Raw genomic sequence first — 27,989 nt, 5'->3', positions numbered from 1 at the left:
GAGCCAAGTCTTTCACTGTGAATACAGTTTGGCTTGTATGGAATTACTATTTGAAGTCTGTTGTTCAATTTCCATTTATAGCCAAGTTTTCTTTGGCTAATAAATGCACCATTACTACTGTCTGTTGCAGGAAAATAAGGAATGCAAAATTATCCTTGGTCAGAAGATTTGGGAATGGGAGAAGAAATAAAGTCACCATTGTCCCAGATGACCCATCAGCTCTTCTCTCCTTTGAGGTTGAGAACTGACTGATGGCGCTTTAACCTGAGGATCACCATACCTCAGGCGAGAGGCAAAGTTGAGAAGGTAGGACTTTCATGAATAACCTCAACCAGTACAGGAATTAAACCCATGCTATTGGTGTCGCTCTGCATGACTAACCAGCTGTCCAGCCAAGCTGGTGGACTGACTGAACGATATTAGAAATACAACATGCAAAAAACCTATAAATCAGTTCAAAAGAATACAATATGCCATTTTGATAAAGAGGCATTGTAGTTCAGAGTTATTAATTAACATGCTCAAATCATACTAAAAACACAACTAAATGACACTTCAATGGATTTTACAACTGGACTGACACTGACCTTGAGAATCATGGAAGAGACTACGAACACTCTTTTCAGGAGTGTTAAAGAATGCTGTGGCCATTGCATTGTACTCTCCATCAGGGCAAAATAACTGGAATTACAAAGGCAATGTCATTAAGATAACGCATTTTAATTAAAAATGAGACCATTTGATATTTTGGATTAATATCTACACAGCTGTTTAGACAGTCAGTGCAAATCACTTTCTAGTTCGACCAACCAAGTTCCTCCAATGGAAGCAGGACACCAAAGTCTTTTCATAGAACAGAATCATAGAATCCCTACAGTGCAGAAGGAGGCCATTTGGCCCATTGAGTCTGCACCAACAACAATCCCATCCAGGCCCTATTCCCGTAACCCCACATATTTATCCCGCTAATCCCCTGACACTAGGTCAATTTAGCATAGCTAATCAACCTAACTCGCACATCTTTGGACTGTGGGAGGAAATCTGAGCACCCAGAGGAAACCCATGCAGACATGGGGAGAACATGTAAATTCCACACAGTTAATGGCCTAAAGCAGGAATCAAACCTGGATCCCTAGCAGTGCCACCCATGGAAATGATTTCAACAGGAGTTTCTTGGATTCAGTCTCTCAAATAACATTAATCTGATTAATGGGTGATATTTTATAGAAAACATCTATTGAACAGTTAGTGAATAACTATACAATAACGTTCTTTGAACGTATTTTGATTTGTGAACTCTTTGGGGCAGAAGTTACACGGTATTCTATGTCATCTATGATTCAATACTAAGGTGTTGAACAGTTTGAAGTGATTCCTTTCTAATTATCCAAGCGAAATATAATCAACATAGGAAAGCAGGAACTGTGTGTTGAAAAATTGAATTAAGCATCTTTGAGATAAAAACAGGCTGTAACAAATTATGCTGAAGAAATTTAGAGGGCTTTAAGTAAAACACAGGGGGAAACAGTTGTAATGGTAATTAGCGGTAACATCACTGGACAAGTAATATGGAAGCCCAGAATAATGTTCTGGAGACCCGGGTGCAAAACATACACAGCAGCTGGTGAAATTTAAATTCATTAATAGATCCAGAATTGAAAGCAAATGATCATGAAACTAATATCAACTGTAAAAATCTGGTTTGCAAATGTCCTTGAGGAAATGAAATCTACTATCCTTACCAGATCTGGCCTACATGTGGCTCCAGACTCATAACAATGTGGTTGACTCTTAACTTCTCTCTGAAATGGTCTAGTAAACCACTTAGTTCATGGGATAGATAACAGATGCTAGCCTTGCTCACAATGTCCACATCCCAAGACAGAATAATTAAAAATAGGATGCTGAGGTGGTGTTCATGTGAGGGGAGATTCAAAAACTTAAAAAGAAAGGGCAAAGCTACAATACAGGGCAGCGATATGGGTAATGATAACCAAGAAGTGAGACAGGAGGGGACAGATGGTACAAACAGTGCACCAGCAAATAAGGTCAGGGTTGGGGAAATCAGTACATCCCATTATTTCAAAAAAATGCAGCATACATAACAAGGTAGATGAATTAGAGTCATAGAGGTTAACAGCATGGAAACAGGCCCTTCGGTCCAATTGGTCCATACCACCCTTTTATTTAAACCACTAAGCTAGTCCCAATTGCCCGCATTTGGCCCATATCCCTATATACTCACCTTAGCCATGTAACTGCCCAAACGCTTTTTATATGACAAAATTGTACCCAGTTCTACCGCTAGCTTTAGCAGCTTGTTCCAGACACTCACCATCCTCTGTGCAAAAAAATTGTCCCTCTGGACACTTTCGTATCTCTTCCCTCTCATCTTAAACCATACCCTCTAGTTTTAGACTCCCCTACCTTTGGGAAAAGATATTGACTATCTCACTGACCTATGTCCCTCATTATTTTATAGACCTTTATAAGATCATCCCTCAGGGAAAAAAGTCCCAGTCTATCCAGCCTCTCCTTATAACTCAAACCATCATGTCCAGCTGGCATCCCAGTAAATCTTTTCCACTCTCTTTCTAGTTTAATAATATTCTTTCTATAATAGGGTAACCAGAACTGTATACAGTATTCCAAGTGTGGCCTTACCACTGTTTTGTACAACTTTAACAAGACATCCCACCTCCTGTATTCAATGTTCTCTCCGATGAAACCAAGCATGCTGAAGGCCTTCTTCACCACTCTGTCCACCTGTGGCTCCACTTTCAAGCAGCTATGAACCTGTATCCCTAGATCTCTTGTTCTATAATTCTCCCCTGTGCTCTACCATTAACTGAGTAAGTCCTGTCCTGGTTCAATCTACCAAAATGCATCACCTCGCATTTGTTTAATTCAGAGCAGACCCGATGGACCAAATGTTCCTATTTCTTATGAATTTTTTTTATTGTTCATTTGTTAAGTTTTCGATCATCCCTCCTGAATGCACAAACTTTTTTTGAGTTATATTTCCTTAGAAAGCATTTGACCCCCAGCATCTTACCCAAGTGACAATCATTCATGTGCAATCACAGTGAGGAGATAAATCAACCAAAAGGAGATATAACAGTTGAGCCAGATTTCATCTTCACCCACACATTCTGGAACTCATTGGATAGTCATGAGCAGCAGCAGTGGCTAATTAATTGATCGCTAACTCAGAGGTACAAAGCTCAATTAAACATTTCAGTTACCACACAGAGTGAAATCCCACTGCAAACCCACTGGGCCAGACCTTTGGAACTCTTAATGTGTACAGCAGGATGTGAACTGATTTGCAGGAACCATTGACAGTTTTAGTTTCCATTTATGTTACCCGATACAGTTGTTGTTTTCTGTCCAAGAGGTCAAAATTTATGCACTAGGCAGACATAGGCTATAAAAAATTTTAAATGATTCTCAAGATTTAAGTTTAAGTTGCACACAGCTGCTCTCTAAGGCTCCATAAGAACATATCCATAAGAACACAAGAACACAAGAACATAATTATTACATTTATTGTAATTATATATAATTATATTATTATAATTATTATTATATCCAAATTATTTGCTGCAACAAATTTAAATATCCATAACTGAGATGTATAATTAAGTCATTTAAAAAAAAATTGGTGTATTCAGCATATTAGAAAATGATGATCACTTAATTATGTTTGCAAGTTTTTTTTGTTCGTGGGTGATTTTCTCCCTTCCACTCCTGTTGAATATGCCGGATGAGGTTGTCCAGAAACTTGTGACCCTCGGAATCTATTTTTTGGTAGTGAAAGCAGCCACTGGCTATTTTTCGATGAAGCTTTGGGCAGGCTAATTGACTGTGGAGGGTATCACAACTCTGTCCCCCTCACTATCAGAAGGAGGTCACTGACCAGCAATCAGCTGGGAATCTAGCCAGTATACTGTTCGCTAACCTATGGGAGCAATAGCAAACTGTAGCAGCTGTACCACTGCCTCAACTAAAGTTAAAATATGATAAATCATGATCAACAATTCAAGTCATTACAGTCCCATTCCATTTCTTTCTAAATTTTAATACAAAGCTTTACTTTTTTTGCCAGCTTTCTCCCCACCTGAAGGAGCTGCTGATATGCTGTTCAAGGAAAGAAGTGATTATGGAAACACAAAACTATAAGCTCCAAACTTACAGAAATGAAACAGTGACTTACTTGGAGTGGATATTTAACAGGATCTTCTCCACTAGGCTGGCAGTCATAAGTTTTTATAGCATAAATCATGATAAAAGAAACTGTAGCAGTCACTACCCCAACTAGCACAGCTTCAATTACTTGCAAGCAAGGGCGATGTATGTACCTTCATAGACAAAAGAAAAGCAAGTAAACTTTGTTACATTAAAAATGTTTAATATTTTACACATGCAATATATGTATAAAATCAGCTTCTATTGATAAAGGAACAGGTTCATGCTGCAAGTTTAGTTTTTGTGAAACTGTTTAAGGTTTTGTTTCTGTAGTGAAATGATCATTTAAAATGGTGAAAGCTGTAGATAGCCCAGAAACAAACTGAAACTTTAAACTTCAAAAGCTGCATCTGGATGTTACGTTAAACTTTCTTAAGATGTTTTCTGGAACAGAAAAGTTAAATGCTGTGTAGGAATAGAATGGGAGTTACTTTAGTTAATCACAATGGTTCAATAGTTTGAAAAGAAATCATGGTCATTCTGTCCAGCTGCACTTATGAACAGCTCATTAACGGGCCTTGTGAACAACTTTGGTGTAAATGAATGACAAAATTGTAAAGGATGTGGTAGGATAAAGGTAAACTATTTTCTTTGCTAGAAGCATCTAAGTCAGGAGTAGGAAGGGTCAAAAAAATTGTAACTAGTTAATTTAAGAATGAAGTAATCGTTTATTCCTCAAAGGATAACAGAAATGTGGAACTCTCTTCCACGAAAGCCATGGACACTGAAGCAACCGAAATTTTCAAGAACAAAACTAACTAAATTTTTTGTCAGGTAAGGGAGTCAAGAGATATGGATCAATGGTAGGTCAATGAAGCTGAAGTACAGAGTAGCCACGATCCAAGACAACAGCTTAGCAGGTTGAAGGTTGAGTTGTTTACTCCCATTCCTTGTTGGCAAGGTATCTTTTTACAATAGCATTTCACCGAATGTTTCTAATTTTTCTACAAATATGCAAAACCTCTTCTCTCCGGATATTCACAACCCACAATTCCCAAATTATAGATCAAAGTTATCAAAAAACAGTTGATATGTTTATTTTCAGTTTAAACTAAATACCTCAGCAAAACTCTCCCAAAAAACGCTAAACATTAGGTGGATTATTCCAATTCTTTAGCGTTTTCCACATCTACATCAACAAGTCTGCACTGAAGCCATTGCTCCATTTCTCATTCAATAAAGGCATTGGTTTTGTACAAGTTACCTGATTCTAAACATCGTAAGGCAGTAATTTAACCGATTAAACACAGCTCCCAATATGCCACCTGAAGTAAAAAGAAAATTTAATTTGTCAATAGACTTTCAAAAGTGACCAAATAAGTCGGCTAAATACATGTCAGCACGGCAACCAAAGACTGAGACAAATTACCTAGCTTTGCTATTTCAAGAAAAGGTATCAAGCACACAACATGGGAAATGTCAAATGAACCATTATGGTAGTCGACTAGATATCAACAGCCTTCCCTGCATGACATTGTGTTTCTTTGCCAAATACACAAATAAATAATCCACAAATGTTGTCCAAACACTAATGTTTGATGAGTACTACCTACCAATTAACTAATTACATTTTCAAGAATGCCTGCAAGCTGGGCGGCAGATCTAGGAAATGACTGTGGCGAATGGTCCTACCAGGGAAATAGGAAAGGATTCGCTCTGAATGCTTGCAAATTACTTTCCCTGGGCATTCACACCATATATCACTAAAAGCTAACAAAGCTACTGGAAAGCTTGTGCAAATCTAGATTCAGGTCCTAGAGAGAAGTCAATAAGCGGAGAGACAGGACTATAAATGAGGATGATCCCTATTATTTCTACATGGAATGCCAGAAACAGCAGTAATATTTGCTACACAGACGCAACTGAACTTCAATTAGGTACCAAGATCTACTTCCCCAACAGAAATCAAGAGACAGCGTTACTTCTATTTATTATGATGTGGAGTTGCCAGCATTTGGATTGGGGTCGGCACAGTAAGTAGTCTCACAACACCAGGTTAAAGTCCAACAGGTTTATTTGGTAGCATGAGCTTTCAGAGTGCTGCTCCTTCATCAGGTGAAGTGGCGTTCCGAAAGCTCATGCTACCAAATAAACCTGTTGGACTTTAACCTGGTGTTGTGAGACTACTTACTGCTTCTATTTATTGTAAACTTAAATGACTCAGTCCTTATACTGTGGCAAGATCCTTGCTGTTATTCTGTTAAGAATTTTTAACCCTCAAGCAGACTCAAAAGGGCAACTTCTACAGCTTGACTCGCTGTTACTTTGGTTCTGCATCTTTCGAGTTACCAATCACTTCATGATATCCCAGTGTATAGAACAGGCTCCAGAATTAAGATCATCCATTGCCCTGGCAGAATCTCCAGTCAGTATTCATAAGGCCTGTATTCAAATAACCATCTGGCTTGAAAATGCACTCAGTGGTAGAACACCCACTGGAACATTTGTTCGAAAATAAAAGGAGAATGGGATGCATCATCATATCAGTTAAGATCGAAAGGGAATTTAAGTGCAAAGCACTTAATCATCACCTCCTGGTTAATGTACATCAAAAATGTCATTTGAGTGCAAACAATTCATTAGCTAAGTTTTTTTTAATTAATTTGTGGGATGTGGGCCTCGCTGACCATGGTAGCAATTATTGCCCATCCCTAATTGCCTTTGAGAAGGTGATGAACGGCATTCTCAAACTGCTGCATTCCATGTGGTGTACGTACACCCACAGTGCTGTTAGGGAGGGAGTTCCAGGATTTTGACTCAGCGATGGTGAAAGAATGATGATATATTTCCCAATCTGGATGCGGAGTGGCTTGGAGAGGAACTTCCAGGTGGTGGTATTCCCACGTGTCCACTGCCATAGTCCTTTGAAAAGGTAGCGTTCATGGGTTTGGAAGGTGATGTTTGTGGAGGTTTGGTGATTTCCTGCACTGCCTCTTAGAGATGGCACACACTGTTGCCACTATGTGTCTGTGGTGGAGGAAGTGATTCTTTGTGGATGGGATACCAAGCGAGATAGTAATGTAATTGGTTTTACGGTCACTTTCCAAGCGTAATATTGGAAGGTCTGAATAGCAAAATTGCCTACTACTCAAACCAGATGGTCCCCTTAACTGTTTCTTAGATGTGATTCAGTCATAATATCCTGTAAAAGGCAGAAAAATCATACCACCTTGCCAGAATGTCAGAGAAAAACTATATCCATTAAAAACAAAATACTGCAGTGGAGCTATAACTATTCTGATGGTTATTGCGTGTCTGGTTTGGGAAGGTGGGTGGAAAGAGAAGTTGCAAATATGAATATAAAACTGAAAATTATAATTTAGTTTCACAAGCAGAAATCTGAAAGAAACATTTGTTGCATAAAAGACATTTAAAGAAAGAAAACTAACTGAAAGCGATAACATTACACTAATCTCATTGAGGCCGCTTGGTTAACGTCACAAACCATGAAATGTGAAGCTCAAGTAGTTCAGAAAGCTTATCTGAAATCCAAAAGTAAATGTTTGTTTTAAAAGCACCTTCACCTCTCCACAATATAGGATAAAGTTTATGGAGGATATTTATTTAATTTTGGATTCTTTTGACACGACAGGTCAACCACATCACAAAGGCTCTCATAACATCATTGGTGCATGACTCAGTCAGAATCAGTTTGCAGTAATAACTGCTGGTTTATCATACTAGTCACTAACCTGCATATCCTGGGATATAATCTTAAACATTCAAAAATTTAAACTGCATCTGAGTGAAATTCCTTTTAGAAAAATAATAATGCTAATCAAGATTGTGTTTGAAATATTTAACTTGTCTGCTTGCTTCAATGAATGCAAATAGCAATTGATCTCAGATAGTCCACAATTTTGTCAATTTACTGCAAACTTTCAAGGTAAGTAGCACTTTGTCTATGTTAACGGCCTCCACTACTATATTGATAAATAAGATAATACATACCAATTGCACCTACGCATATAAATATAGGGATTTCATACAAATTATACTGGACAGCCTGTAAAGAAAACAAGCAAGTAAGTTGAAAGCAACAAAATAAATAGTAATATTGGCACAGATTGTTCCCACTTATCACTTTCTAGGTTAGTGGGCACAATACCCAAGATTTATCCTACAATATTCAACAATACTAAAGATGGTCAAGCAAGAAAGCTAGGTAAAGGACCATAAATTCTAAGGGCGCTGTGATAGAGAGTTGAGATAAATCAAAAATTATGGAACTATAGAGAAGCACTACCCATAACAGCATTGATAAAACAGAGACACAGGAAAATTGTAACATGGAGATTGATAGGTTTGAGGTGACGGAGGAATGTTTTTCTTCTGTCGTCTAATAAAAACTAACACTATTAAAAGGCACAACCAGATTTCTTAATGACTTGGATGAAGGATTGTAGACATATCAAAATTTGCAGTCAACACTAACGTAGAAAGGGAGGGACTGGCAGGGAGTAGTATGGAGTCAAAGACTAATTAAATGGGAAAAAGTGAGATCATCCTCTTTTGACTGAGCCCCTATTGATCCAAAAGAAAAAAGTTTTTTTTTTAAGAAATAGTAAAAATCTAGGAACTGTAGAGAAGAGACTGTAACTCCAAGTGCAGAGAAATTTTAAAAATAATAGCTATGTTTAAAATGCATGAAGGATAGTCGAAACCTGTATTTATCTATATCAGTAATGGAATTTGTACATCTTCCCTGGTGCAACAAATTGCTAATGAGACAATGATTACAAAACAATAAAATAATTCATTATTTCACTTTTCCTTACCTCACTTTGGAATCGCCCAAAATTGATCAGACCTGGGTTTGACAGATCACCTGGTTTGCCATGGTAGATACTCAGGACAAAGTTCAAAGTAAATGTTGAAATCATTGATGCAAAGAACTAGAACAAAGATAAAAGATTCTGGGAATCAAATTTAATTTTACACAAAGAAACAGAAAACATGATTGCATTATGAATATAACATCTCCCCAGGAATTTTCTTTTCACATCTGCATGGTTCCATCAGTAAAGAGACTGAAACCATGACAGTCACACCAATCTGTATAATTTCAAAATGTAAATACTAATGGCTGAACAGTGTCTCCTAATCTTGAAAAAGTGGCATCATCCAGGTGCCAGGACTCGATTCCCAAACAAACAAGCAACTATTCCTCTCAATTTGGTGTCTAGAGTATTGCTGCAACACTGCTCTTGTACCTGGAAGAAAGTGGACAGCGTCCAGCCTTCTGAATCCATCCCACCCATCACTAATCTCATAAAAGATCAGGATGAATTTGAATTTTAAATATCTAAATTCACGTAACAGCTTACACGAACAACAAGCATTTATAAAGCAATGGCAATGTAATAAGGTGACCCATGACACTTTTAAAACAAATGTAGAATAGTACAGCACAGTACAGGCCCTTCAGCCAAGCTATGTCAAAACCCAAAATCAAGATATCCCACTCCCTATCATTCTAGTGTGCTCCATATGCCTATCCAGTAACCGCTTGGAAGTTCCTGAAGTGTCTGACTCCACCATCACAGCAGGCAGTGTATTCCACACCCCCACCACTCTGAGTGAAGAGTCTACCTCAGACATCCCTTCTATATCTCCCACCATGAACCTTATAGTTATGTCCCCTAGTAACAGCAACATCCACCCAAGGAAACAGTCTCTGCACATCCACTATCTATCCCCATCATCTTATAAACCTCTATTAAGTCACCGCTCATCCTCCTCCGTTCTAAAGAGAAAAGCCCCAGCTTCCTCAACCTTTCCTCATAAGACCTACCCTCCAAACCAGGTAGACAAGTCCCCGGGACCGGATGGAATGCATCCCAGGGTTCTGAAAGCAATGGCGGATGTAACAGCAGATGCCTTAGTAATTATTTATCAAAATTCGCTGGACTCTGGGGAAGTGCCGGAGGATTGGAAAACAGCTAATGTTACGCCGCTGTTTAAAAAAGGTAGCAGACAAAAGACAGGGAATTATAGGCCAGTTAGCTGAACGTCCGTAGTTGGAAAATGCTAGAATCCATCAAAGAAGAAATAGCAAGACACCTAGAAAAGAACAGATTGATCAAGCAGACGCAGCACGGATTCATGAAGGGGAAGTCGCGTTTAACGAATTTACTGGATTTCTATGAAGATGTGACTAGTGCGGTAGACAGGGGAACTGGTGGATGTGGTGTTTTTAGATTTCCAGAAGGCGTTCGATAAGGTGCCTCACAAAAGGTTGCTGTAGAAGGTTAGGGCACACGGAGTTGGGGGTAAAGTGTTAGCGTGGATTGAGGATTGGTTATCTAACAGGAAGCAGAGAGTTGGAATCAGCGGATGCTTTTCTGGTTGGCAGTTGGTGGAGTACCACAGGGATCGGTGTTGGGGCCTCAACTGTTTACCATATACATAGATGATCTGGAGGAGGGGGCTGATTGTAGGGTAACAAAATTTGCTGATGACACGAAGATGAGTGGAAAAGCGAATTGCGTGGAGGGCTTGGAAAGTCTGCAGAGAGATCTGGATAGGCTGTGAGTAGGCGAGGACCTGGCAGATGGAGTATAATGTTGGCAAATGTGAGGTTATCCACTTTGGTAGAAATAATAGGAGGAAGGATTACTATTTAAGGGGTGAAAAGCTGCAACATGCTATAGTGCAGAGGGACCTGGGGGTCCTTGTGCACGAGTCACAAAAATTTAGTCTGCAGGTGCAGCAGATGATCAGGAAGGCGAATGGAATGTTGGCCTTTATGGCGAGGTGATAGAATATAAAAGCAGGGAGGTCTTGCTGCAACTGTACATGGCACTGGTGAGGCCGCAACTGGAGTACTGTGTGCAGTTTTGGTCCCCTTATTTGCGAAAGGATATATTGGCCTTGGAGGGAGTACAGAGCAAGTTCACCAGGCTGATACCGGAGATGAGGGGGTTAGCTTATGAAGAGAGATTGAATAGACTGAGCCTGTACTCATTAGAGTTTAGAAGGCTGAGGGGGGATCTTATAGAGACATACAAGATAATGAAGGGGCTAGATAGGGTAGAGGTAGAGAGATTCTTTCACTTAGAAAGGAAAACAGAACTAGAGGGCACAGCCTCAAAATAAGGGGGTGGGGGGGGTACAGTTTGGAATGGAGTTGAGGAGGAACTTCTTCACTCAAAGGGTGGTGAATCTCTGGAATTCTCTGCCCATTGAAGTGGTGGAGGCTATCTTGTTGTATATATTTAAATCACGGGTAGATAGAATTCTGATAGCCAAGGGAATTAAGGGTCATGCAGAGAAAGTGGGAAAGTGATCTTATTGAATGGCAGGGCAGGCTCGAAGGGCTAGATGGCCTACTCCTGCTCCTATTTCTTGTGTTCTTAAATCTCCTCTGCACTCTCTCCAATGCTTCCACATCCTTCTTAGTGAGGTGACCAGAACTGAACACAATATTCTAAATAAGCATTATTTTATACTTTATAAGTATTACCAAACAAAATCTAACACCGAGACATGTAAGGAGGCACTGGGCCACAAATAAGTCAAAGGGGTAGATTTGAGAGGTGTTAAATGGGGGAAGAGAGTTGAAGCGATTTCAGGAAAATTCTAGAGTTCAGGGCCTAAACAGCTGAAGGCTTGGCAGTTAAGCCAGGAATACTGAAGGGATAAGTGTAGAAATCTCTGGGTGCCAGAAGACTAGATGAGGTCACCGAGATAGGAAAAGGTGATAACATGGAAGGATTTGAAAATATGAGAATTTTTAAAATACCCTAATTGCGCTTGAGAAGGGATTGATGATTTGAAATAACAAACTATTCATTGCCCATTCTCCCAGGCCATCTTACAAACTGAAAAGATTCTTCAAAAATGCAGGCCCGTAGAATTATTCGAGTGCATATGTAGCCTGATCCAGAAAGCAGCACTTTGGACCAGGACACTGGCAAAAGCTCAATTTAATTGGATCCTGCTGCAGCAATTAGAATTTCCTATCACTATGCCACTAGGGGAGAAGATGGCATAGCGGTAAAGTCACTGGATTAGTAATCTGTGCTCAAGATACATGTTTAAATTTCACCATGACAGCTAGTGGTACTTAATTAATAAAAATCTAGACTTGAAAGTTAAGTCTTAGTAATAGTGCATTGTAACCATCATTTATTGTTGTAAAAACCCATCTGGTTCATTATAGAATCATGGATAGCATGGTGGCACAGGAGTTAGCACTGCGACCTCACAGCACCAGGGACCGGGTTCAATTCCGGCCTTGGGTGACTGTCTGTGGAGTCTGCATGTTCTCCCCCGTGAGTGCATGCGTTTCCTCCAGGTGCTCCGGTTTCCTCCCACAGTCCAAAGATGTTAGGTTGATTAACCGGGTAAATACATGAGGATAAGATGCTCTCCATTGTTAGAGGGCTGGTGCAGACTCGGTGGGCCAAATGGCCTGTTTCTGCACTGTAGGATTCTATGCTTATGTCTGTTAGGAAAACAAAACCTTCCACTCTTACCCAATCTGGTTTCCATGTGATTCCAGACCCACAGCAATGTGGTTGACTCTCAACTGGCTTCCGAAATGGCCGAGCAAGCCACTCAGTTGTATCAAAGTCACTACAGACAGACCACTAGAGATCGACTTGGGGAGCAGAAAATGACAACAGTATACCTCCCCCCTTGATCCTGCAAAGTCCTCCTTACTAATGTTGGGCCAAAATTGGGAAAGCCTCCCCACACCGACCAGACTAGAAAAGCAACTGTCTGACATAGTCATGCTCCCAGAATCAGGCCAATGACATAGACACCAACATTGCCAGGACAAATGTCACAGAATAAGTATCCCAGAGCACTTTGTAATCCGAATGCAAATGGAGAAAGGATAGGAAACAGGGGAGGACCATGAATAACTGAAAGAACGGTCACAAAGGGTTAAGTATTTTGAGAAAGAGAGTCAATGGGGCAACAGCTCTGGTAACAATGTGGTAATCATTTGGTATTCTATTCTGTAAAGCTCCAACACTTACAATACGCCAAGTCAGCATTTGATTCCAGAAGGAAGCCCCTTCTTCCAAACTGAAAAGAACACCACCTGCAAGATAAATTTATGTTACAGGAAAGCTTCACTTGAAAATCACTAAGTACTACATCTATCAATGGTAAATCCAAAAAGTGTCACTCATTCAAAGCATCACCAGATTTTAATGCATATAAAAGTGACGTCACTACAAACTATTAGGCCCAGCTCAATTTTTTGAACAGTAATTAAACATCAAAACCATATTTAGCTACACTTTGCAAAGATTTTGAAATTCAAATGGCAATCAGGACTAAGTTTGCAGAGTTGTCTTTAATACAGCATTTTAATTGGCAGAGAAGACTGAAGGGCAACCTGACTGAGATGTACAAGATTATGAGGGGCATGAACAAAGTGGATACGGAGCAGCTGTTTCCTTTAGTTGAAGAATCAGTCATGAGGGGTCATACGTTCAAGGTGAGGGGCAGGAGGTTATTGGGTAAATGTGAGGAAAAACTTTTTTTCACAGAGAGTGGTGACAGTCTGGAATGCGCTGGCTTAGAGAGGTGAAAGATGAAATTGCTGGGCCTCTGATGCAAATCTTTGTCTCTTCTTTGGACACAGGTGAGGTCCCAGAGGACTGGAAGACAGTGAATGTGGTACCGCTGTTTAAAAAGGGTAGCATGTTTCATGTTACACTTGCGTTGTCTGAATCGTTGCGTGTTGCTCGTTGTACTGACGTTTGTGTTACTTAATAAAATGATGCTTTGTAACTCAAATGATGACTATGGGTAAACAGTTCCGAACAAGCGAGCACAAACTAACTTTCACGACAAACGTTCCCAACGGTGTGACTCAATCTGCTTGTCTGCAATTATGGTGGTTGTGGCCGTATCATACAGAGATCAATTTCCCGTTTCTGCCAATCGCCTAAGGGCTGTGGTAACATCTGGTGGATGACGCTCTGATTCCTTTCAGAAGTGCACGACACTGTCGATGAGCGAATCACAGGCCAGGGAGTTTGAGGTCAGTGGTAGGAAAGTTGTTGGAAAAAATTCTTAGGGATAGGACGTATACGCATTTGGAGTATTGCGATCTGATTAGGGATATGCAGCATGGCTTTGTTAAGGGAAGGTCTTGCCTTATGAATCTGGTAGAATTTTTTGAGGAGGTGACAAAAACGGTCAACGAAGGGCAAGCTGTTGATGTCGTCTATATGGATTTCAGCAAGGCATTTGACAAAGTCCCTCATGGTAGGTTGGTTGAAAAGGTTAAGGCTCATGGGATACAAGGACAGGTATCTAGATGGATTGAAAACTGGCTAGGTAACAGGAGACAGAGAGTAGTAATGAAAGGGTCCTTTTCTAGCTGGAGGTCTGTCACCAGTGGTGTGCCGCAGGGCTCAGTACTGGCACCTCTTCTATTCATAATATATATAAATGACTTGGAAGAGGGCATAAGTGGCGTGATCAGCAAGTTTGCAGATGACACAAAGATGGCAGGATTGGTGGACAGTGAGGATGAGTGTCAGGCAACACAGCAGGATATAGATAGGCTGGTATATTGGGCAGATAAATGGCAGATGGAATTTAATCCTAATAAATGCGAGGTGATGCATTTTGGAAGGAATAATGTAGAGGGGAGTTATACGATAAAGGGTAGACCTATTAAGAGTATAGAAATGCAGAGGGACTTGGGAGTGCAAGTGCACAAGTCTTTGAAGGTGGCAACACAGGTGGAGAAGGTTGCAAAGAAAACTTACGGTATGCTAGCCTTTAGGGGTATAGAGTACAAGGGCTGGCACCTACTGCTGCAGTTGTATAGAATGTTGGTTAGACCGCATTTGGAGTACTGCGTCCAGTTCTGGTCACCTTACTACCAGAAGGACGTGGAGACCCTGGACAGAGTGCAGAGGAGGTTTACCAGGATGCTGCCTGGTATGGAAGGACTGGGTTACAAGGAAAGATAGGGTAAATTGGGGCTGTTTTCCTTAGAAAGACGGAGATTGAGGGGGGATCTAATAGAGGTGTATAAGATAACGAAGGGTATAGATAGAGTGAACAGTGGCAGGCTTTTTCCTAGATTGGATATAAATATCGCGAGGGACCATGGGCTTTAGGTGTACGCTTAAACTGGACCAGCAGATGGGCACTATGACAGCTCAGTGACTATCACTGTCTGCTGTGCAGATACATGGATTTGGGCCAGCATCTGTGGGAGTTTGTGCATTCTCCCTGTGGTTGCGTGGGTTTCCTCTGGTTTCCTCCCACACCCCTCTTTGACTGATTGGTGTAACAAATTGTCCCTAAATTATTTTCCCCTTAATCTGGTTTCCAATGGGGGTACCATAAGCATAGACATGGGTCAAGGGTGGAGGAGGAAAAGCACATTGTTAAAATGGCGGCACGGGCTCGTTGAGCCGAAGGGCCTGTTTCCCGTGTTGTGTTGCTCTTTGTCTGCGAGGGTGATGGAGCCAGGTTGCCTCACATCCTTTAAAAAGTACTTGGATGAGCACTTGGCATGTTGTAACATTCAAGGCTATGGTGCAAGTGCTGGTAAATGAGATTGGGTGGAAGGTCAGGTGTTTCTCGTGCGTTGGTGCAGACTTGATGGGCCAAAGATCCCCTTCTGTACTCTAATGATTCCATAATGTGCAACATTACCAAGATTGGAGGTCTTTTCATTAAAAGTAATGGTTAAATGTATTGCAGTTGCCATACCAGGGAAACTGGATATTAGTCAATTAATGACAAATAAGGATAGTTCTGTGTTTTGGTGCACCACCTATGTAACTACCAAAACGTATTTCATGCAAGATCTTTACAATTAGAGAAGACTGCCATTCGAACAAACCAAGTTGGATACAAGCCCAAATCCCAGTGACAAAAAGACAGGACACTGATCATCCCCCATGACAGCTCCGTCTAGAAGCATTTCATGATACAGTTGGCCATTTAGTGAAAATCCAGGTTGGCATCCCCCTCACACACTGCACCCCAACCACTCCCATTTAAAAGAAATGCTACTGTTGCTGTTCTAAAGATAAGTTCACTTGCATGCAACATGTGATATATAACATACTGTATACAAAACATTATTTCACATGGGAAACTTTAGCTACACAAATTGTTTCAATGGAAGGTCATTGACCTGAAACATTGACCTTGTTTCTCTCTCTCCACAGATCCTTGTACAGCTGCTAAACATTTCCAGAATTTTCGGTTTGAGTATTCAACATAAACATGGCACACTGATTATCATATTACTCCTTACCTACTGGGGCACCAAAAGCAGCAGAAACCCCAGCAGCAGCACCAGCCGACACAAAATCTCTTTTCTCAGTATCTCTGCGAAAATACTCAAATATCTGAAACAAAGAGCAGTAGGACAATGTTCATTTTCCCAATTTCTTCAAGGCTACAGGCTTGGTTTGATGGGATAGTGAAAACTCAAAAACTGCTCCTGAACACAACTGAAGTGGTAAGTTTTCATAAGTTCCTTGTTCAAAGATGATATACAAATTAAAGGCAAAAGAATAGGTGAAATTTATATCCAACTTCACACAGCCCAGTAAAATCTTTGACAATTAATTCTCCCTTCCTCTTTCTCAACAACAATCTAGTAACATTCCAGGATATCAATAAACTTCAATATACAAGGTTGCTGAAGAAAAAAAGTCATCTTCATTTTTAAAATCAAGTTTGCTCCCAAAATACATGAATAATGAACAGAAATGTAATGACGTCAATAGCCGTTGCATGATTTCGACTCAGTTAGCAGGATCACCTGGACAGAATGAAATGAAATAGCATAAAAGAATCACAGAATTGTAATGTGGCTTACACCCATACCTAATTTCTGCTATCTTTTATGCTGGTTCACAAGATCATTCGCCTGAAGAAATCCCCACCCAATACTCAGGAAATGTCTGCAGGGCAAAATGGTGAGTTTCCAGCTGCCAGAAGTTGACATCACATTTCAGCTGGATTTCGGGCACATGGTGTTTGTGATTGATTAATAATGATGTGCAGCTGAAGTGACCAGCAATCATCTAAAAGCTCATTCAGATTTTTTTTTTAAGGTTTTCCTGAGAGATCAACTTTTTTTTATTGGTACTTTTCAGTACTTTAATTCTAATCGCAAAACCGATTCAAATTAAGTCCATATGATTAAGTTTCATATGGGTCCCCACATGAAAGGCGAACAAGATCCAAGCTGACAAGGCACAACATTGCATCCAATCTTGGGCTTGATCAAACCAGGTCCAAGTTGACAGGATGAGGCATTGCATCCCCTCCTCAGCTTGATCTAACGCTTCAGCTTAACCAAAAGGCCGAAATGGCTTTGAAAAATTGCATCAGGTTATACCTCATTGGTTTAACCTCATTGGCTACCCTGATCCATTATTCTTCCCTAGCCAGGGAAGACCACGATCATAGGCCTCAGCATACATCACATGCAATGGGCTAGCCTCGTCCCCCATCTGATCATGATTTTACCCCAGCTAGGTCTATTAGTTTAAATTAGTTCATATTCAGTCAATTGATCTGCCCTTCATACACCAGACCTGTGACTAACAATCAAGTAAAGTCACCATTCATTCAGTTGTAACAATTACTTGAACATACTTGCAGCTTAAATTCCATCATATTGAGGCCCTATTGGCTGTGGTCCAGTCAACGATCAATCAAGAACACTAACACTTGATTTTACATTTGGACTTTTATCAAAACTAACCTTGAAATCTTTCTTTAAGGTTGAAGATCTCCCCTGTGAAATGCCAGCTGCAATTACAGCGCCAGAATGAATCATAGGACCTTCCTTGAAATCAGAAATGAACACACAACTGAGTTAAAATTTGAACTGAAGTAATTAAATGGGGTTACTGATTAATTGTACTTAATTAGGGGGTATTGATCCCCTTTCAATTTAATCCACTTCAAGGTCGCAGCATTTTTTTTTGATATATGCAGCAGCACTGTTTATGAACCATCATAGTTTCAATGCCATCACACAACAGCTGGATCACCAACACCATTTTTCTCCAGTAAAATAGTTTTTTTTAAAAATTCAGTCCCAGGATGTCTGAATGACAGGCAAGACAAACATTCATTGCCCGTTACTAATTGCCCTTGCAGAGGTGGAGATGAACTGCCATCTTGAACCAACATGGGCACTATGGGAAAGCTACCTTCACAGTGTTGTTTGGTATGGAGTTCCAGGATTTAGATAAGAGTAATAATGAAGGTAGGACAATATATTACCAAGTCAGGATTGTTTGTGACCCAGAAGAAACTTGCAGGTCATGGTGTTCCCATGCACCTCTTGCTCATCTTTCTAGATGGTACAGCTTGCAGATTTCTGATTTAATTTATTATTGTACATGTATTAGTATACTGTGAAAGGTATTGTTTCTTGCATGCTAAACAAAGCATACCGTACATTGGGAAATGCAAGAGTGCAGAATTTAGTATTATAGTCATAGGTAGGGTGTAGAGAAAGATCAACTTAATGCAAGGTAGGTCCATCAAAAGTCTGATAGCAGCAGGGGAGAAGCTGTTCACGAGTTGGTTGGTACATGACCTCAAACTTCTGTATCCTTTTTCTGAAGGAAGAAGGTGCAAGAGAGAATGTCCAGGGTGTGATGGGTCCTTAATTATGCTGGCTGCTTTGCCGAGGCAGCGGGAAGTGTAAACAGAATCAATGGATGGGAGATTGGTTTATGTGATGGATTGGGCTACATTCACGATATTTTGTAGTTTCTTGAGGCCTTGGGCAGAGCAGGAGCCATATCTGCATCTGTAAAATGTTGGTGAGAGTCTTATTTGACATGCCAAATTTCCTTAGTCTTCTAAGAAAGTGGAGGCGTTGGTGGGCTTTCTTAATTATAGTGTTGGCACAGAGGGACCAGGACAGGTTGTTGGTGATCTGGATACCTAAATACTTGAAGCTCTTGATCATTTCTACTTTGTTCCTGTTGATGTCGATAGGGGCACGTTCTGCATTACACTTCCTGATGTCAATGACAATCTCCTTCGTTTTGTTGACTTTGAGGGAGAGATTATTGTTGCTGCACCAGTTCACTAGATTCTCTATCTCATTCCAATACTCTGTCTCATCATTGTTTGAGATTCGACCCTCTACAGTGACGTCATCAAAAAAACTTGAAAATCGAGTTGGAGGGGAATTTAGTCACACAGTCATAGGTGTATAAGCAGTATAGTAGGGGACTGAGAACACAGCCTGGTGGGGCTTGTGTTGAGGATGATCATGGAGGAAGTGTTGCCTACCTTTACTTATCCTTACTGTACATAGAGAAGGAAAGGAGTGCAGAATGTAGCATTATAGTCAAAGCTAGCTTGTAGAGGAAGATCAACTTTCTGGAGATAGATCAGCTGGAAGTAGCTCCATTCAAAAGTCTGGCAGCAGGGAAGAAGCTGCTTTTGAGTCGGTTGGTACGTGTCCTCAGACTTTTATATCTTTTTCCCGATGGATAAAGGTGGAAGAGAGCATGTCCAGGTTGTGTGAAGTCCATGATTATGCTGGGTGCTTTTCCGAGGCAGTGGGAAGAAGCGTAAAAGTGTAAACCGTGTCAATGGATGGGAGGCTGGGTTGAGTGATGGACTGAGCTTCATTCACAGCCCTTTGTAGCTTATTGCGGTCTTTTGAAGATGATAAATAATAAACCTTGGTGAGTTGCTGCAGTGCATCTTGTAGATGATGCAGACTGCAGTTCTGGGGTACTGGGATGGAAGGAGTGTTTAAAATGATGGATAGGACGCCAATCAAGAGGGCTTTGACCAGAATGACACTGAGCTTTTTCACTGTAGGAGCTGTACTCATCAAGGCAAGTCAAGAATAGAGCATGCCATTACATTCCTAACCTGTGTCTTGTAGATGATAAAGGTTTCAGGGGGTCACAAGGTGAGTTACTCGCCACAGAATGCATAGATTCTGACCTGCTCTTATAACACACCGACTGTTCTAGTTAAGATTCTGGTCATTGGCAATGCATAGGATGTTGAGTATTGTGGATTTTATGATGATAATGCTATTGAAAGTCAAAGAGTGATCGGTACATTCTCTCTTGTTGGAGATGGTCATTGCCTAATGTTACTTGTCAATTATCAGTAAAGTATTCAGTCTGCAAACATGCAGACTGAATGGAAGAGGAAGTGACAAAAATATTTCTCATGAGATCAGAAGTCACAAATTTAGGCTGATGCTTGAGCAATCTCAGATTTTCAGGAATTCAACATCAAAATCCAGAAATAGCACACCAGTGAGTCCACAGGCATTTCTGCAGCCTGGAAAGAACTTTGCTATGAAATAGTTTTAGACAAAATAAATCCACTCAATGTTATTTCTGTAATATCTGTAAGTGCATTAAATTACACACTCATGCAAATAAATCAGGTAGAAAATTTCAGTGGCAGATGATCAGGATTGTGGGGTAGAAGCAGCCTGTGATGACAATGTTCAGCAGACCTTGTGATAGTGTGTTTTAACATTCTAGATTATACCATGGCCATGATGTTGAAGGATAGAAGTAGCCTTTAGGTGGGGTTGGAAAGGGGAAGAGCACTATTTTAGCCCTGGGTAGAGAACAGCAGGATAAAATGCCCTGAGGGTCAATTTTTCACACAGAGGGTAGTGCATATATGGAACGAGCTGCCAGAGGAGATTGGGGAGGCAGGTACAATTACAACATTTAAAAGAGATTTGGACAGGAAAGGTTTAGAGGGATATGGGCCAAATGCAGGCAAATGAAATTAGTTTAGGAAACATGGTCGACATGGACGAGTTGGATTGAAGGGCCTGTTTCCAGGCTGTATATCTCTATGACTCGATAATCATGGTTTGCCAAGTGGGTAGATCTTGATTATTCCCACTGAGCTAGCAACAATGACCCAAAATTGTATAAGTAAGAAAATTTCAGAAATAGAAACATGTACAAGTTAGGGTATTTCCAATTCCCGTTTTCACTTTGCACTTTGTAACATTTACAACTTCACTAAGTTATGTGTAGTTCTTTGCGTACACATTATAAGCAGCAGTGCAGACTCACTAGATTGATCACAATGGTCTTGTTGAGTTCTGCAAGTTCCTACATTCTGTTAAATTGCTAAACAATTTTGTGAAACCAACTTAAAACTTCTACTCCTTAATTACAGTTCCTTAATTCAAACCACAGAACTTTATGGATTGTGTAAAAAACATGTGCAAACAGGAAATACTGAATAGTCTGCACACACATGACAGAATGACAATGCACATTTTAGGCCTGAATATTGATCTATTTGTATCTATAACAGAATACTTCTGACTGGAACACAACTAAAACCACAATTAAACAAATTACTTGTTTTATAACATACATATAGCTTTTTAGTATTAATTTATCTTGATACTAAATGTTGCACCAATTGTTAAATGTATAGTTTCTGTAAATACAAAAGTTGCATGTAAAATTTTAATATTACATTTTGCAGCATTTATTTGCCTTGATGTGAATTAGCCTTAATTATTGGATGAATTTGTTCTCCATAAAACATTCCTCAACTACAAATCCAATGCAGTTCATGTAAGATAATTGTAGCAAAAATTATGCAAACACACAGCTGGTTATCTCTGTTGCACATTACCTTCCCAACTGCCAGTCCACCAACGACAGAAGAAATCACACCAAGCACCTTCACCAGCAGGGTCTGCAAGATAAGCACAACCATAAATTTAAAGAGCAGAGAGGAGAGGAAATCCCCACCATTCAAACCCCCCAAATGTTCACTGATACCTTCCTGCAGTCTACATATTTCTTCATTATCAACCACATGGTCATTTTTTGTGTCAACTACAAATTTCTTGATCACACATCCTTCCTTTCAAATCCAAAGTACTGATATAAATCACTTAAAGCAAGCAACCTAGTACTGACAGTGGGAGAATCCCACTGGAAACAGCTCTCAGTCACAAAAATTACCATTAGCCTTTTTTTTTCCTGTCTCTGAACTAATTTTGGATCCAATTTGCCACTTTGCCTTGGATCCTATGGCTTTAACATTTGGGACCAGTCTGTTGTATGGGATCTTCTCAAAAGCCTCACTATAAGCCACATATACTATGTCAAATGGAACGCCAACCCTCCTTGTTAACTCCCCAAAAGACTGCATCATGTTAGTCAGACCTTTTCTCAATGAATCCGTGCAGCCTTTGATTGATCAGCATCTTCCCAAAGGAAGATTTATTTTCAATAATTTCCCACCAGAAGTTGAGCTTACTTTCCCTGTAATTACTCAGTCTATTCCTTTCTCCCTTTTAAGGTCTATTCATCGATTTAGAAAGGCTGACCATCACATCCTCACCTTTGTACTCTTTCCTTGCAATTATAAAGCTGAGGATCCCATATGCATTTTTAAAACTGATTAATAACAGGGCAAAAATTTTACTCAGAACTCCCTTTTTTGAAAACGCACTTGTTTACATCCATTGTAAACAAGGGTGCATATTTTTGTAATTATCCCTGGTGCTTGAATATTACGCGATGACAGGATTCTAGGGCGCAAAGTTACAACCTCATCCCACCCGTTATTAGTCAAGACTAAGTGGTAAGATTGCTTGAGGGGCGGAAAATCTGGTTCATACCCATTTTCTCAGCTCACACAATCTTACCTGCCCTGTTTTGCCAGTGAAATTGGCTTGAAGCCAATTTAAAAGTTAATGACTTGTTTGACATGTCGCTGGTGAGTTCTGGATGCTCTCATTAGGGACCAGTTACAAATATCAACTTGCAAGTCGAGTTTCACACGCTGACAGCGCCCACCAGGCACCATTATTGTGCCAGGAGAGCCAAGGAAGTGGGGATTCGTGGGAGGGAATGATTAGTGGGGGAATTGACACAGAGAGCAATCAGAAGGGTTGGGAGAGGCTGACATAGCGCAGGAGGGGGAGATCCGGTTCACCGGGAGATCCGGGTGCCTTTTTAATGGCGTCCCAAGCACTCTGTAGTCGGCTTCACCGGTGAACTTAGGCTCCGCCCCCTACTGGTGAGAATTGCAACGGAGCAGTAAGATTGCGACTCATGGCTTGCCAAAAACACCAGTGCCATTTTCCTGTTTCCTCGCTCGTTTGGCACTTCAAATTCCTTTCATAAGATCACACCCTCAATGTCTCAAGAGCATTTACTAAGTAAGCCAAACAAGCCATACACAGTTCATCATTCCCTTATATTAAGCTTTTCAAAAAAAAGGCCCTATTTAAATTCTGAAGCAAACTGTCCCTCATTACCACCCGAGTTGTACTAAGAGTCAATAAAGAAGCATGGACTTACAAGACTAAAAATGGTGACCATATCAAAGAAAATAACAACAATAGTGGGAGATGGCAAGCATTTTAATGGGGTTAAGGAATATTAAAGATCATTGTAGAAGTAGCATGATGAAAGGAAGACCAAAGGCTAGACTGCACTTATTTTGCTTCCCCTCATTGAGTCAAAAGCAACACGCAATAACTAGTGAGCAACCATAGTCATAGTAAAATACAAATGGAGATCAACTTTACTTCAGTAAGCATTCAATTAATTTCCTTTGCTATTTCTATTTTCTTTCTACCTGTAAGGTGTATGGCTCCAGAAAGAACAATTGTTTCTCAATTCTAAACTAAATGGTGATTGTTCATTTCTCAGCTAGACAGTGAATATTGATAACCACATAAACAGGCCCAAGCATTGCCTGGCATCAAATACTGTGAGCTACTTACAATGTAGGAGGTTACTAGGAACCCTAGTTGATTTTCCATTCCCAAATGAGGATTCCTCTGTTAACGTATCAGCAATTGCATTATTTGACAATGACATTATAATGCCAATTGCACTGTTAAAGATGGATGTAAGTATTAAAGTATTGGCTTAGCTACAAATAGGCACAGCTAGAACCATGAGCAGTCTTGTGAATAAACCTGCCTGAGATAAAAGACTAGCTTTATTCTAATTTTTTCACCATATGCTGTTATTGGAATTAACATCCTGGCCAATTTTAGCGATCACCTAATCTGGTAAAAGAAACAAGGATTGAATCGGAGTTGTCGGTCGTTCCACAAGGAGATTAACAACGTATCTCAGCCATCAGTAAAGATTTGTAAGATAATGAAAATTAGGCATCTTGAAATCAAAAATACCCAACATTATAACACTAACACAGAATTTCTACACTCACTCAACGTCAATATCATTTTTCTTGATTTTCCTTCTCCTTTAAGAAGCCCAAAATGGAAAACATTTTCTTGAGTGACACCAGTGTGCATCAGGCATATTTTACATGGAAAGGGGAGCTTGTTCTGCTATTCAAACCATGTCTCCTACCATTCATCTCCATTGCTTGATATCCTTACCCAATAAAAATGTTAACAGCACTCGATAATTTCAATTGATCCAACAGCCACAGTCCTTTGGGGAAAATAATTCTTGGTTTTCACAATAATTTGTGAAAAGAGGCTTCCTGATTTCACTCCTTGAATACCTTGGTTTTAAATTTTATGACTGTCACAAATAGCAATATAGTAATGACCAGTCTGTTTTTGTGATGTTGATTGAGGGATAAACACTCAGAACAGCTTTTCTTCAAAGAAGAAAAATGAATTCTTTTATACCCCCCATTAGAAGAGAGCGCCTCAATTTTAACTTCTCATCTGAGAGAGAACATTTCAGTACTGCATTGGAGTACCAGCCTTGACTTCTGTGCTCAAAGTCCTGGACCTGTCAATGACTCAAAGGTTTACAGCATGGAAACAGGCCCTTCGGCCCAACTTGTCCATGTCACCCCTAAGCTAATCCCAATTGCCTGCATTTGGCCCATATCCCTCTATACTCATCATACCCATGTAACTATCTAAATGCTTTTTGAAAGACAACATTGTACCCGCCTTGACCACTACCTCTGGCAGCTTGTTCCAGACACTCACCACCCTCTATGTGAAAAAATTGCCCCTCTGGACACTTTTCTCTCTCTTCCCTCTCACCCTAAACCTATGCCCTCTAGTTTTAGGCATTCCTACATTTGGGAAAAGATACTGACTATCTAGCTGATCCGTGCTCCTCGTTATTTTATAGACTTCTATAAGATCAGCCCTCAGCCGCCTAAGCTCCAGAGAAAAAAGTCCCAGTCTATCCTGCCTCTCCTCATAACCCAAACCATCAAGTCCCGGTAACATCCCAGTAAATCTTTTCTGCGCTCTTTCTATTTAATACTATCCTTTCTATAATAGGGTGACCAGAACTGTACATATTATTCCAAGTGTGGCCATACCAATGTCTTGTACAACTTCAACAAGATGTCCCAATCCTGTATTCAATGCTCTGGCCGACGAAACCAAGCATGCCGAATGCCTTCTTCACCACTCTGACATTACAACTTTGTGACTTGGATGCAAGAGTGTTACCAACTGACCCATGGCAAGCACTTCAACAACCTGATTTTCTTTTTTGTCCACCTCTGCTTGTGGGAATGTTTTGTGTGCAGATTAATTGTTGTGTTTCCTGTATCACATCAGTGGTTACCCTTCAAAAAGTGCTCCATCAATTGGGAAGCACTTTGAGCCATCCTGCCATCATGAAAGATTCTGTGGAGCACATTTCACAACCTAAAAATGCAACTACCACAAGTTAACTTTTTATAAGTCAGTTTTTAATAAGAATCAATTTGTACTGGGAGCACAAACTATGGTTCCACATACAAGTGCTCTCCAAAATACAAATCATCAGGCACCAAACTGGAGTTTAAGAACAAGATCTACTCAGTTCATTCAATGAAATGTTCTGCCTACCTTAAGTCGAACCACATGTGGGACTTTTACTCCATTAAGGTAACATTTGATCTGAGGAATTCCACTGCCAGCTGCTACAGGCTAAAACAAAACATCCAATAAAAAAAGTCACAAAGATAATCCAGCACTGCCCTTCGAGGTGGTCAGATCGTAAAAGTTTTTTGTTTAATTGCAAACCATTTTTGCTGCATAGAACAAACTCAACACCCCTAAGCAAACCAATTGCTGAGATAAATAGGAATTAGTTATGATATTTATTATGAGACATTGCATTGTCAGAAAAATGCAAATGTTAGTATGAGGATAAGGCCAGGTTAGTGAAATGTGAAGATGCAGTTAAATGCAAAAATCACATATCTTTGGCATTGGAACGTTGATGGGAAGTAAACTGGGAAGTTGTTTCCTCTTGTGAGAGAGTCTAGGACACAGAGGGTATAATGTCAGAGTAAAGGGGTTGCCCATTTAAGACAGATGTGGAATTTCTTCTGCCAGAGGGCAGTGGATCTGTGGAATTTTGTTTTTACTTCAGAGGACTGTAGAAGCTGGGTCGTTTTATATGTTCATGGCTGAGACAGACAAGTTTTAATCAGTAAGGGAGTCAAGCGTTATGGGGAAAAGGTGGGAAAGTGGAGTTGAGCATTATCAAATCAGATCAATCATAATCTCATTAGATGGCATAACATCATTACAGTGGAGCAAATTGCCTACTTCTACTCCCATGTCTTATGGTCTACACTGTAAATGGTAAAATTCTGATCAGAAGGCACAGAGAAATCCATGGGAGCAGAAATACTGATTTTTCAATAATGGGAACACTGATAGAAAAATTTACAAAAGGGGTAAAAGTGATTCTGGGTTTTATGTATTGAATGGAAAAGTAAGAAAATGCTGATTTTGTACAAAAGATTCATTAGTTCATAACTAGAATACTGCAGGCAGCTCCAGGAAGTCTGTTCCAATAAAGAATCGCAATGCTGCAGAAAAGGAAAAAGAATTCACTAAAATCAGTGAGAGAGCTGAGAAATCTAAGAGTTTTACAAAATGAAAAAGGTTTTGAGACTGAGTATCATGAAAGGTTTATACTTATTCAATTAGTAGAGGACAAACTGTGGATCAATGCTAGTGAAACTTTAGAACAATGCATTATTGGACATGAAATGCTTCACTGCAAGTGAAGCATGAATTACCATTTAAAAAGGAAACTCAATCAGATCAGAAGAGAAATGGGATCAGAATCAATTACCCTAAATATGGAGCAACCAATAACAAATTCTAAGAGGTCATAGTTTGCTTCCAATCTAAATTTCCATACATTTTATAATAAATATAGTATTCACATACTTTACTGTCCACTTCAGCCTATGTTGCATAGAAACAGAAAATATTTAGCAGGTCAGACAACATCTGTGGAGAATACAACAATGTTAGCATTTCAGGTTGGTGATCCTTCATCGATCTGTTTCCCTCTCCACAGATGCTGCCTAATGACTGCCAGCATCTTCTGTTTTTAGGGTCAGATTTGCAGTATCTGCAATATTTTCATTTTCTATCCACATATAAATACCTTGCCCTACAGACTACGTTTCATACTAAAGTCATAATACAAACATCTGTGGATTAACCCGAGTACATAACCTAGGCAACTAGATCAGTACAATGCTAAGGGAATGCTGCACTGCCGAAGACACTGTTCCGCAAATGCAATGTTAAGCCAAGTTCCTATCTGCCTATTTAAGCAGGCATTGAAGGTCCTAAGGTATCACTGGTTTAATGTTTCATTTGCAGAACAGCATCTCTGGCAATGCAGCACTCTCTCATATTATGTAGTTGAATGAGGCAGTCATTTTTATATAACTAGCTTGTTTGAAAAATGGCTGTCGTATTCACCTACATATTAAATTATACATGAACGACTTTAGGATTTTTTTATTATTTCTTCAGGGGG

The 27,989-nt window shown here is 39.9% G+C and overlaps 1 protein-coding gene across 1 annotated transcript in view; it reads right to left on the bottom strand.

Annotated features, from left to right (window-relative positions):
- clcn7 (chloride channel 7) overlaps positions 1-27,989 on the bottom strand; it is a 74,129-nt gene that overhangs the window by 23,311 nt on the left and 22,829 nt on the right. Inside the window, exons 7-16 of the mRNA XM_080206661.1 lie at positions 26,045-26,125; positions 21,874-21,936; positions 17,966-18,049; positions 16,502-16,595; positions 13,239-13,303; positions 9,027-9,143; positions 8,200-8,254; positions 5,453-5,513; positions 4,217-4,361; positions 588-681 (exon numbers count right to left, since the gene is read on the bottom strand). Of these exons, the coding sequence (XP_080062787.1) occupies positions 588-681; positions 4,217-4,361; positions 5,453-5,513; positions 8,200-8,254; positions 9,027-9,143; positions 13,239-13,303; positions 16,502-16,595; positions 17,966-18,049; positions 21,874-21,936; positions 26,045-26,125 (859 nt within the window). The remainder of the gene's footprint in view (positions 1-587; positions 682-4,216; positions 4,362-5,452; positions 5,514-8,199; positions 8,255-9,026; positions 9,144-13,238; positions 13,304-16,501; positions 16,596-17,965; positions 18,050-21,873; positions 21,937-26,044; positions 26,126-27,989) is intronic.

This window comes from Carcharhinus amblyrhynchos, chromosome 18 (assembly GCF_965287045.1).
Source record: "Carcharhinus amblyrhynchos chromosome 18, sCarAmb.v2.hapA, whole genome shotgun sequence".
Taxonomy (NCBI): domain Eukaryota; kingdom Metazoa; phylum Chordata; class Chondrichthyes; order Carcharhiniformes; family Carcharhinidae; genus Carcharhinus; species Carcharhinus amblyrhynchos.
This window is presented reverse-complemented; position numbering and strand designations above follow the sequence as displayed.